Genomic DNA, 12,246 nt, shown 5'->3' with positions numbered 1-12,246 from the left:
TGAGGGGGTGGAGGTCACACGTCCTTCGGCCCCATGGTTTTGGACCATCCATGAGAGCACTACAAGGGACAAACACAGAAGCCTGAAGAATAGTGACAAGGATTTCAACATTGTAATTAGAGCCCCTCACCCTTTTATCTACATGTTGGCTTTTGTGTGTCCTGATAAAGATTGTGAAATGTATGCCTGGATGATAATCAGATATGTCTAGTTTTGAGCTCAGAAAGGAAGATGATATAGTTAAGCTGGGAATTGATGGGAAAGACCAGCACGTTTATATTTAAATTCAGGCGAACCTATGTTAACTACAGGGCTTGAAGTGCCACATGTGTGGGTTAACATGGGGCCTTGCACATAACCTTACATTCCAAGGTTAACGTGAGACAAAATAACACAATGTGTTGTTACTATTATAAAAGGTTGTGCTATAGGAACAACAGTAAAGACTTGAATGCTGCTTAGGTGGAGATCAAGGGAAGCCACAAAAAAGGAAGAAAGAGCTTTCTTAACAGAGGAAATCTATAGTCACTTTTTTCCTCTATACTTGACCAGTTTGCTTTTAGTATGAGCTAGAGAGATAAGAAAATGTTTTCAGAAGCAAGAAAACTGCATTTCTCAAAAGCACCTGATATCTTCAGCATGCTAGCAGCATATACAAAAGGATGAGAACATGTTTATCATGTTCAAAGTTAATAAAAAGCTGACTAGACGGCCTGGTACAGTAACCTAGCAGTTAAAATCCTCACCTTGCATGCATTTGGGATCCCATATGGGCACCGGTTTTAATCCCAGTGGTCCCACTTCACATCCAGCTCCCTGCTTATGGCCTGGGAAACCAATCAACAAAGACCCAAGGCCTTGGGACCCTGCACGCATGTGGGAAACCTGGAGGAGGCTCCTGGCTTTAAATTGGCACAGCTCTGGCCACTGTGCTCGCTTGGGGAGTTAATCAACGGATGGAAGATCTTCTTCCCTGTCTCTCCTCTTCTCTGTATATTTAACATTCCAATGCAAATAAAATTTTTAAAAAGCTGACTAGAATAGGGATAGCTAATATATTAAATGAATTGGTTATTCAGAAATCCGAAGAGCAGTGTCAATTGGAAGATACTCAGTATAACCAGCATTAATTTTTTTTCTGTTGTATTTCAGACAGCAAGTATGATTACCTTCCAACTACTGTGAATGTGTGCTCAGAACTGGTGAAGCTGGTTTTGTGTATATTCATCTCATTCTGTTTCATAAGAAAAGGTGAGTCTTGAAATGCTACATATACTTGCTAAAAATCTCAGAAACAAAGTATGTTAGAACTGGCAGGAATACTTCATATCATTTAGTCCCTTGATTTTTATAAGAAAGGAAGCTATGATACAACATATGGGTGGAGTAACAGACTCAAAGTGTCATGCAGAGCTGAGTAGAAAAGTCACAGCCAGTATAGTAAGAAATATAAAGGAAATATCCTGACACCAAAGGAAATACTTGTGAGGTGTAATCCATGAGGGGAATTTTCTGTGATGGTTTTGCACAGCAAGAAAGTTTTTATTTAGATTCAGGGTTTCTTGAATCACTGATTTAATAGATATCATGTTACAGTTCTAAGTATTTTATGTGAGGAAGGCAGCGTAGTGCACAGGAGTCAGAGATGTTCTGGAAAAGAACCATTAAGATGAAGGCACTACACCATCTTCAAGTGTGCAGTATTTGGCCTCTGGTGGAATGTTTGTTCTCCATCTTAGTTCCCTAGTTTTTGAGCTACAGCTCTCTTTGTCTCTTTGATTTACCTTTACATTGATGTGAATAGAATTTAGAGCATATGCTTACCTGAGAGGCTGGCATTGTGGTACAGCAAGTTGAGCTACTATTTGGGACCGAGGATGCTGTATCAGAATGTCAGTCCGAGTTCCAGCTACTATACTACTTACTCATCTGGCTTCCTGCTAATATGCCTAGGAAGCAGCAGATAATGGCTCAGGTACTGGAGTGCCTGCCACCTACACGGGAAACTTGGATGGAGTTCCTGACTCCTGGCCTCAGCCTGGTACAGCCCCAACTGTTGCCATCATTTGGAAAGTGAACCAGTGAATGGAAGATCTCTGTTACTCTGCCTTTCAAGTCAATGAATCTTAAAAGTTCAAAAAAGAAAATGCTTGCCCAAGAAGATGCTTTTTTATATTCAAAGGTTTCAAATTGTACAGTTTCTCATTAGTAGACTACATTTTACCTCAAGAATCTCATGTATTACTTGTAGGATTTAAGCTTAAAGCTTTTGTTTTGTATGTTTTTAAAGATTTACTTATTTGAAAGGCAGTGTTACAGAGAAAGGGAGAAATCCTCCATCTGCTGGTTCATTCCCCAACAAATGGGAGGAGTAGCCAAAACTGGACCAATCTGAAGCCAGACCAATCTGTTACACAATTCTGGTCCCATTCCTGGTCCCTGGGTAACCAGGGATCCAGGCTCTTAGGCCATCTTCTCCTTCCCTGGGTACTTAGCAGGTAGCAGGATCAGAAGTGGAGTCGCTGGGACTTGACTTGGTGCTCAAGATACTGATGCTGGTGATGGCTTAACATGCTGTAATCACAATGCTGGCCCCATTGCCTTTGTTTTCTCTCTCCATCTCTGTTGTAATTGCCTGCATTTTTTTTTTTTACATCTGGAAATGAACTAATATTTCACACTAGAATTAGTAAATTTTATCTAGGTTAATATAAAAAAAATTTCTACTTAGTGTCTCCTTTCCCCTGTCTCCTGGGGAGAAAATTCTAAATCTCTCTCTCTCTTTTTTAAGATTTACTTTGATGGAAAAACAGATCAGGTTTACAGAGAGAAGGAAAGACAGAGAGAAAGATCTTCCATCTGCTGGTTCACTCCCCAAATGGCCACAATGACCAGGGCCTGAATGATCCAGAGCCAGGAGCTTCTTCCAGGTCTCCCAAGGTGCAGGGTCCCAAGGCTTTGGGCCATGCTCTACTGCTTTCCTAGGCCACAAGCAGGGAGCTGGAAGGGAAGTGGAGCCACTGGAACACAAACCCCGTGCCTATATGGTATCCCAGTGCTTGCACGGAGAGGATCTAACCATTGAGCCATCGTGCCAGGCCCATGAAGAAGTCTTAAACCACTATGTCAGATGCCATCCCTGAGCATGAAGTGTTTCCCCCACACACACAGGGGGAGAGAGGAGCTTAGCTTACCTTAAGTTGTTAACCTGTTAACCTTCCTCTTGATAGTTTACTCTTCAGGTAGTTAGAGAATCCATATGTACAGCCATGTGTACATAGCCTGAACCCATGTGTACATAGCCTGAATCATGTGTACATTGTCTTAAATGATATTTTTCACTACCTCAAGTTCACAAAAATTAAGATAATCAGTGTCACTAATTGTCTTTTTTTAGATATTGCAGTGGCTTAAAGAGAGACATTAAGGAAATCCCTTGTTTGATTTCTTTAGGCTGGTTGTTATCACAGCAAGTTTACAAAACCTCTTTTTAAAGAATTGTACAGCAATCAACAGAATGCACTCTTCTTGAAAAATAGGGTGTCATCAAGATCATTTACTTATGTTTAAATTTCTTTCTTTAGAAGATCATCAAAGTAGAAATTCAAGATGTGCTTCCTGGAAGGAATTCTTTAATTTTATGAAGTGGTCCATTCCTGCCTTTCTTTATTTCGTGGATAACTTGATTGTCTTCTATATTCTGTCCTATCTTCAGCCTGTAAGTAATTATCATGATGAAAATACTACTAAAAAGATACAGGGACATGAGTTCCAAAACTAATCCTCGTTTCTCAATTTCCTTGGCATTGTTAGTTTCTCATACCCTTCTCTGATGTTGCTTTAATTTTTCCTCAGAACATGTGAGTACTGAATTGTGAGTCTGCCTACTAATTTCTATCCTTGCCATAGATGAACACATTAAGCTGCACTGAGTGCTCTATGGCAGTGGCTCCCTGGGATATGAAGTCAGCCCTCCTGCTATATCCCTAGTCAGTCCGTCTTCCGAGCCATCGTGCTCCTAGCCTCTCTCACCATCTAGAACCTCCAAGCAGATGCCCACGGGTAATTCAGAACACCCTACACTCTCTACCTCTCATTCATTCACTTGTTCTATTACAGCATATTTGTGTGCTATTATTTCTACCATTTTAAGCAACCAATTCTTTGAGGGTAGAGATTGTGTCCTCCTAGTTTTAAATGTCATCGACAATTGGTAATGCTAGGAATATTTCTCATCTTTGTTGGCATCATCTTTGTCATTTTGGAAAGCCATTAGCAATCAGAATTGGCATTTAGTCTTACATCTGTTTCTTAGTTTGAGTCACATGTGTATTTCCTCAGAATTCAATAAAATTAAGATTTATATTCAGTTCTATGAAATGAAGATTTTATTGCTTAAATTTGTCATGGGTATCCTTAAAACTAAAATCAAGCATGCATAGGTTTTTTTGTTGTTGTTGTTTGTTCTTTTTTTTTTTTTTTTTTTGCACTAGTCCTCTGCATGAAGCCTGGGTTTATCTTGAAATACTACAAGTCCTATTCCACACTACCCTGACAGAATTTGCATCACAAACCCAGCAAGTCACACAACTTTTGAGTTTCCCAGTGCATTCAAAAATTACACTGTACTGTGGTCTGTCAAGTACATGAAAGCATCATGACTTAAAGAAGAAATAACATGTATACCTCAGTTTAGAACTATGTTATTGCTAGGGCTGGTATTGTGACGGAGCAAGTGAAGTTGCCACCTGAGATTCAGGCATCCCATAAGGGCACTGATTTCATTCTCAGATCTTTCGCTTCTGATCCATCTCTTTGCTCATGTGCATGGGAAAACAGAGGTTGATGACTGAAGTGTTTGGGACTCCTGCACTCACATGAGAGACCTAGAAGAAGCCATGGGCCCTGGCTTTGGCCTGGCACATTCCTGGCCTTTGCAAGCAAATCGGAAGCGAACCAGCAGGTGGAAGGTATCTTTGTAACCTAAGCTTTAAATAATATATTATTGCTAAAAAAAAAAAAAAGGGAGGGGTAGTTTGATCTTCAGTGAGTTCTGTTTTTGCTGCTTGAGGGCCTCATCTCAGTGTTGATAGCTACTGATCAAGGAAGGTCATGTTTGCTGAAGACTGGGATGGTTCTGGCTATTTCCCAAAATAACAGCGATAAGGTTTACTGTATCCTTTGATTCTTCCTTTCATGGCAGATTTCTCTGCAACATGGAATATAGTTTGTTCGCTAAACTTTACTTATAAAAGTTCTTTGAAAATTGTAGCTAGTCCTTTCAACCCAGTTGGTGCTGTGGCAACCAAGTTTATGCGATTGTAAATCCTTCCTTGTCGCTTTGATAATGATCACAGCCTCTTCACTAGAAGTAAAGTACTTCTTAAGAAACCACTTTTTTGCTCTTCCTTAAGGAACGACTCCTCATCAAGATTAATCATGAGATTGCAATAGTTCAGTCACATCTTCAGAACCTTCTAGTTTTAATTATCTTACCATCCTCACCACACCTGTAGTTATTTTCTATTCTGGAGTCTTGAGCCCATCATAATCATCCGTGAGAATTGAATATACACTCTCCAAACTCTTGTGACTGTTGACATTTTGACCTTTTCCCATGAATCACAAATTTTCCTAATGATGTCTGGCTTGGTGGATCCATTCCAGAAGCTACTCAATTCATTTTGCTCAGATCCACTGGAAGAATTATTCATGGCCAATATAGCTTTGCAGAATAAAACTGACCAGTGTGCCATAAAACTGGAATTTTTGTTAAGAAACAGCATTAAGTTCCTAGTACATCTCTATCAGTGATGAACTCTTGGGTAGTGAAATGAATTGTCAATGAGCAGTTATATGTTGAAAGGTATCTTTTATGTATGTGAAACAGAATTGCAGAAGAAGAGTGGGAGAGAGATCATCCAGCTGCTGGTTCACTCCCTAAATGACTGCAGTGGTAGGGCTGGACCTGCCCAAAGCCAGGAGCTTGTTGCAGATTTTTCATGTGGGCACAGGGGTCCAAGGATTTGGGCCATCCTCTGCTGCTGTCCTAGGTACATTAGCGGGAAGCTAGATCAGAAATAGAACAGCCAAGACTCAAACCGGTGCCTGTATGGGCTGCCAACACTAGAGGTAGCTGTTTAATCCTCTATGCCAAAACATCCCCAAAAGAAATCCTAAAATGCATCTGCAGGTTGATTTCTTTCTGGCTACTAATGTCGCGACAGTATCTTTTTCCAGTCTCAATTTGTTTGCTCCACGTTAGTTCTCCTTTGTAAAAGACTGACTTATTTATTTGAAAATCAGACCTACATAGAGAGAGGGAAAGTCACAGAGAGATCTGCCATCTGCTGGTTCTCTGCCTAGATGGCCACATGGGCCAGGGTTGAGCCAGGCTGAAGCCAAGAACTAGGAACTTCAGCCAGGTCTCCTACATATGTGATGGTGCCTGAAACACTTGGACCCTCTTCAACTGTTTATCCCAGGCCGTGAGCCAGGGAGCTGGATCAGAAGTAGAGGAGCTGGACAGTGGCAGAGAGTCCAGCATCCTATTGTCAAGACATTTAACAGTTTCTTTGCAAGTTCATCTTTGATTTGAAAATAGTAATGCATACTGCATTACATCCTCATAACTGGTTATGGTAGGTTCTGTTACACAGTTACTATACTTTCCCTTAAATAAAAAGCTATAAAATAAAATCAACAATAGGGAGAAAAATAGAAAATTTACAACATGAAGTTAAATAACATGCTACGGAATAACCAATATGTCGCTGAAGAAATAGAAAATATCAAAAACCTTGAAGATAGCGATGCTACTGTATGACCTGTGTGTCACTAAAAAAGTTAATAAAGAAAAAAAAGAAACTTTTTTGAAGAAATTAAATTGAAAATAAAAATATCAGAACCCATGAAATGTAGCAAAAACAATATTAAAAAGGACATTGATAGTATGTCCCTGCAATGTCCCTTGTGTTTTGTAGTAAAACAGTCTTATCAAGTGTAGGCTTGACTCCAACTTTTTGCTCTTTATGTGGATCATGAGACTGTTGGCATAAGCAAGGGTAGAAGGTTTAATACTGTGTTGTCTAGGTATATTTAGAAGTTTTATTGGGGCATCTACTTTTATCCAGTTGTACAGATGCATTCTGTCAATTTTCTTTGACTCCAGGTACTCTGGTTTCCATTACATCCTTTGTGAGATTACAAGTATATTTTTATTTACCTTAGTTTTTATTTTGCATTCTCAATGGAGGCTGTCTTATATTAGAGTGAACGTATGCTATTTGTCCTTGGGAGATTGGCTCATTTCACTGAGCATAATGATCTGCAGTTGGGACCATTTGGTTGCAAATGGTAAATTTCATTGTTTTTAATAGCTGAGTAGTATTTCATGGACTAGTTGTACCACGTTTCTTTATCCAGTTCTCTTTCAATGGGCATCTAGGTTGCTTCCATGTTTTTGCAATTGTTGGTTGTGCTGCAATGACTATAGGGGTGCAGGTTGCTTTCTCATGTGTATGTATCAATTTATGTATTTTTTATTTATAGTATATTATATATATTATATATCATTTTTATATAATATAAATTATATGAGATATATATGTATAGTATATATATATATATATGTATGTATGTATGTTTGTATTCCCAAGAGTGGGATTGCTGGGTCATATGGTAGTTGAATCTTCTGTTGCCCAAGTTTTCTCCATACTGACTTCCAAAGTGGCTAAACCAGTCTATAGTCCCACCAGCAGTGAAGTAGGGTACATTTTTTGCCCACATCCTCACCAGCAGGTGTTGTTTTCTCTGTGTATACCAATCTCACTGGGGTTAAATGAAATCTCTGTGTGGTTTTTATTTGAATTTCCCTTAGTGCTAGGGAGCTGTGAGTAGTGTGTAGTAGAGACTGTCACAGTTGTCAAAATACAGTGCAGTGTGCACCTCTACTTCCAAATCAAAGATGGACTTCTAATGAAGCTGTTGAGTGTATCCTGACAATAGGATGCTGGACTCTGTGTTGCTGTCCATGCCTACAGTGTCAGGATATACTTAAATAGCAGATTGATGAACATGTGATTGTTTATGAAGGACTATACTACTGTAATAATATAGGGGAAATCAATTGGGGAAGGGGGTTTGGAAGGGAGGAGTGGAAATCCTAGAGCCTACAGAATTGTATTATAAAATAATAATAATAATAATAGTAATAGTAATAAATAGAGGAGCTGGGACATAAGCTGACACCTGGGATTGCAGTAGAAGTTTTACCTGCTGTGCCACAATGCCAGTCCCACCTTTGTTAGTTCTCTAGCTATATTTTCTGGGTAATTTGCTGTGACTTCTGCTCTAAGTTTAATGACTTTTAGCTTTCAAGTTGAAGTGAGAGATTTGTACTCTTCCTTTCACTTGGTCATATCAAGGCCATTTGGGGGTTTTTAATGGGCCCTAATTCCATATTGTGTTTCAAGCAATAGGAAGGTCTGAGGAGAAAGAAAGACAAGGAAGCATCCAGTTGATATAATAATCAGACACATGTTTTTAGTTACATTCACCATCTTATGTGAATGTGACTCATGGTTCTCAAAGTAATTGTAATAGTTAACATCAAAGATCACTGATTATAGATCTACCAGAACTAATATTTTTAAAAAATGGAAATGTTTAAAATCTTGCTAAAATTACTAAATGTGACACAGTGACATGACATGAACACATGCTGTTGGAAAATTAGCACCAGTAGCCTTAATATACAATTACCCATCTTTCATAAAAGAATACCACATCTGCACAAATACAAAGGCAAAGTAAAACGAGGTGTACCTTAGAAATAACTGGATCAATTTTAAAGTAAGATGAAAAGAGCACTTGGGAGAACACCATAGTAAAATATGTAAGTTGACACTTTTTCCACTTTTTCACAATTAAAAAGTTGTGTAACTGGGTAGGCTCCAACTGCACTGCTTTGGTTATCCCATCTGAAAAAATAGAATAATAATAGATCAGCTCAAAGACTGGATCCTGGGCATGTTGAATGTCAGAAGTGATCCATGTGGTTGGTCAGCCCTAAGCCCAGCTACAACGTGTGCTCTCCTAAATTCTTGTTTCCATTTTGTTTTCTAATATGAGAATTCTTATGCTTAAAAACATCATTTTTCGAATAGAGGGGCTTCCCCCTACCCCCTCCCGATACAGGAGAAGGAAGAAAAGGCAGTGGAAGCACTTGTAACCCACAGCAACTTCCCCCATACCTCAGCCCTCCCCTCCCTGATCATTGGTCTTCACAGGTGTGAGCCGTTGTCAACTGTGTAAACAACATAAAAAATAAAATTTAACTAAAGAACTCATTACTCACATTCAGTGAACAAACATTTGTTGTAACTAACAGATTCGTTCTAAATAGCCTTTTGCAGCACCGCTTAGTACCATATCCACATTGCAATTTCCTTCAGTCTGCCTCCAGCTAACTTCTTTTCTTCCTTCCTGCTTGTGTGCAGCCACAGATATTACAAAATAAATCATGTGACCTACTCTGTTGAATTCTGTGCCTCGGTATATATAAGGAATTAAGTAGAGATAATGGAAGGTTTGGGGCAAAAAGCGCTGATGTTTTACTTATTCTATGCTGTTGCATGAGAGGGTTTTCAGAACTTTTCAGGTCATTCGGGCTCCTTGGCTAGGTGCGTTTGTGCAGCACTTGTATGATTCTGTAGGGCCACTACTTGCCACTCTTGCAGCTTCTTTCCTCACTTCCTCTTATTCTTCTAATAGAGTTCACTGGCAGTTGTCTAGAATTCTCATAGTATGTCATGATCTTTTTGAAGAGCCCTCATATACATGGATTTCGATGATATTTTTGCACCAAAATAAAGATGTAGATTTTAGAGCAACCTTAACAATCCAAAGAACTGTCAAGTGTGAATTTGTTACTGTGTCATGTCTGCTCATCCTGGAAAACTGGCTCAGTTCCTGGGACAGTAAAGATGCTTAACACTATGTCTCATTTGTTTTTAACCGTGTAAGAGGGCCCATCATATGCTGTGTACCCATAGAAGCAGTATTAAAAGTTTGTAAAACCTTTTGAGAGCTTTAAAAATATGATTAATAAACATAGTAAATATTTTAGACCTACACTTTGAAATTTGTGGATTTTTTAAAATCTGCACTTAAGGATTACTTACAAAGTGCTACTTGGCTTTCAACACATACCAAAACCTGCACAATAAATTGACCATATCTATATAAATTTAACAAGCAATAAAAATGGAATTTAAGCCTTAAGTGAAGCAGTTGCCCTGATAAACTGTCTGGTTTTTGACTACAAAATTTAATGCCATTAAAATGCTTTTTTTTCTTTTTTTTTGTCAAGTGAACCACCAAATTGGGAGACTTTTGAGGTCAGTACTTTCTTTGGATTGTAACTCTATCTTTTCTTTCTTTCTAGGCCATGGCTGTTTTGTTCTCAAATTTTAGCATTATAACAACAGCTCTTCTGTTCAGGATAGTGCTGAAGTAAGTAATTTGCTGTGAAAGCATGCATCATACTTTAAAATGGCACAGCCTGGTTTCAGATGATACACTGAACCCTCACAATCTCCACACCAGAATTTTGTTCCTAATTGGCTTTGCGTATTCAGCAAATCTTTTGCTATCAAATGTATGAAATGTCTCGAGAATCTCAAAAACAAGACTTATTGGTGTTTTCATTTTTAGTGCCAAATTTAACTAGAGGATGGTTTACACAAAGAATCTAACCAAAATTAAAATTAAGAAGAAACATTAACACAGCAGTTAGTGCTGAGGATATAGGCCTGCCATCTCAGACTGGCAGGTTTGCTGCCTGGCTATTCCACCTTCCATCCAGCTTCCTGCTAATGTATATTCCAGGAAGCAGCAAGTAATGGCCCATGAACGTAAATCCCTGCCATCTGCAGGGGAGATTCACATGCAATTGGGGCCTCTGACTTCTGCCTGACTATTGCAGATATTTGGGGAGCAAACTAGTAGATTCAAGACCTCTATAATCTCTGCCTGTTTGCCTTTTAAATAAAATGAAAATTTAAAATTTTAAATATGAATATATTCACTTTTTAAAAAGAATTGTAGTAAATAAAACAGTAAGATTTTAGATTTTTTAATGAGCTTTCATCAGTGTTACTACCTCCTGTACAGCCCTGCATAGTATCCATGATTTTCAGTGAGTAGTCCTCCCACAAGAACCAGTATGTGCTAAGGTGGGGAGATGGATCTGAGTACTTAACTCCAGTTTAATCTGTGACTCAGTGATAATTCTTGTTAAAAAAAAAAGAAGAATTAACTTCTGCTGTCTTTGTTGTGGTTATTCTTTTCAAGTTTGATATTCTTGTGCTCTTGTTAATTTCTTGTTTCTTAATATGCTACATGGTAGTGTGTTCTTCCATAAATTATGTGTACAAAAAGATGAATGGCTTGGTAAACCAACACTCTAAATATTTGTTAAGATCATGATGCATTTAATGTGTTATATTAAAACTCCTAAGTCTTTTATTTAATCCCGAGGAAACATATAACAGTTACTATTATAGAAATAAATGAATAGTGCATTTATACTACTTCAAATGTTAGACATATTTGCTTTAATTGTCAAATTCTTCATTTTATTTGTGAATTAAGGGAATAATTGTATAACTTAGCAAATTAAAGAATGCTGTTCCAACACGTTTCGCATTCTCTAAAATAAATATATGAAAATCACTGTGTAGAATAAAAAATTAACTTTGAATAAATATCTATGTAAGCAATAATTTTCATAATGTTAAATGTGATTAAATTAAAGGCGCACTTTTATGAAAAAAAAACTTAGTAGTAAGGAAGAAATTACAAGAAATTTAGTAATAAGGAAGCATAGGTTTCAAATATGTAAAGTTTATTAAAGTTTGTGTTTATTTTACAAAAGAGATAGCAGACAGACATAAGTCTTCCATCTATTGATTACTCCCCAAGTGCTTGCAAGAGACAGGCATGGACCAGACTGAAGGTAGGAGCCTGGAACAGAATCTGGGACTGCTGTGTAAGTGACAGGGACCCAAGTATTTGAGCCATCTTCCACTACCTCTCAGGATACGCATCATCAAGAAGGTAATCCGGAGTAGCCCATCTTATACTACATAGCCATTAAAAAGAATGAAATCCTACCATTTGCAATAAATTGGTCCCAATTGGAGACCATTATGTTAATGAAATAAGCCAATCCTAAAAGGACAA

General features: G+C 38.1%; 1 protein-coding gene across 3 annotated transcripts in view; it reads left to right on the top strand.

Annotated features, from left to right (window-relative positions):
• SLC35A5 (solute carrier family 35 member A5) overlaps positions 1-12,246 on the top strand; it is a 30,802-nt gene that overhangs the window by 5,932 nt on the left and 12,624 nt on the right. For 2 of the 3 annotated variants that reach the window (XM_040980484.1, XM_040980485.1), the window contains exons 3-5: positions 1,153-1,251; positions 3,585-3,718; positions 10,448-10,515. In XM_040980484.1, coding sequence (XP_040836418.1) covers positions 1,153-1,251; positions 3,585-3,718; positions 10,448-10,515 — 301 coding nt within the window. The remainder of the gene's footprint in view (positions 1-1,152; positions 1,252-3,584; positions 3,719-10,447; positions 10,516-12,246) is intronic. The other variant, XM_040980486.1, reaches the window with a different exon arrangement.

The sequence above is a fragment of the Ochotona curzoniae genome, unplaced genomic scaffold, assembly GCF_017591425.1.
Source record: "Ochotona curzoniae isolate NIBS_2020 unplaced genomic scaffold, NIBS_Ocur_1.0 contig_3498, whole genome shotgun sequence".
NCBI lineage: Eukaryota > Metazoa > Chordata > Mammalia > Lagomorpha > Ochotonidae > Ochotona > Ochotona curzoniae.
The sequence above is the reverse complement of the archived record's forward strand: the minus strand, read 5'-3'. Positions and strand labels throughout refer to the sequence as shown.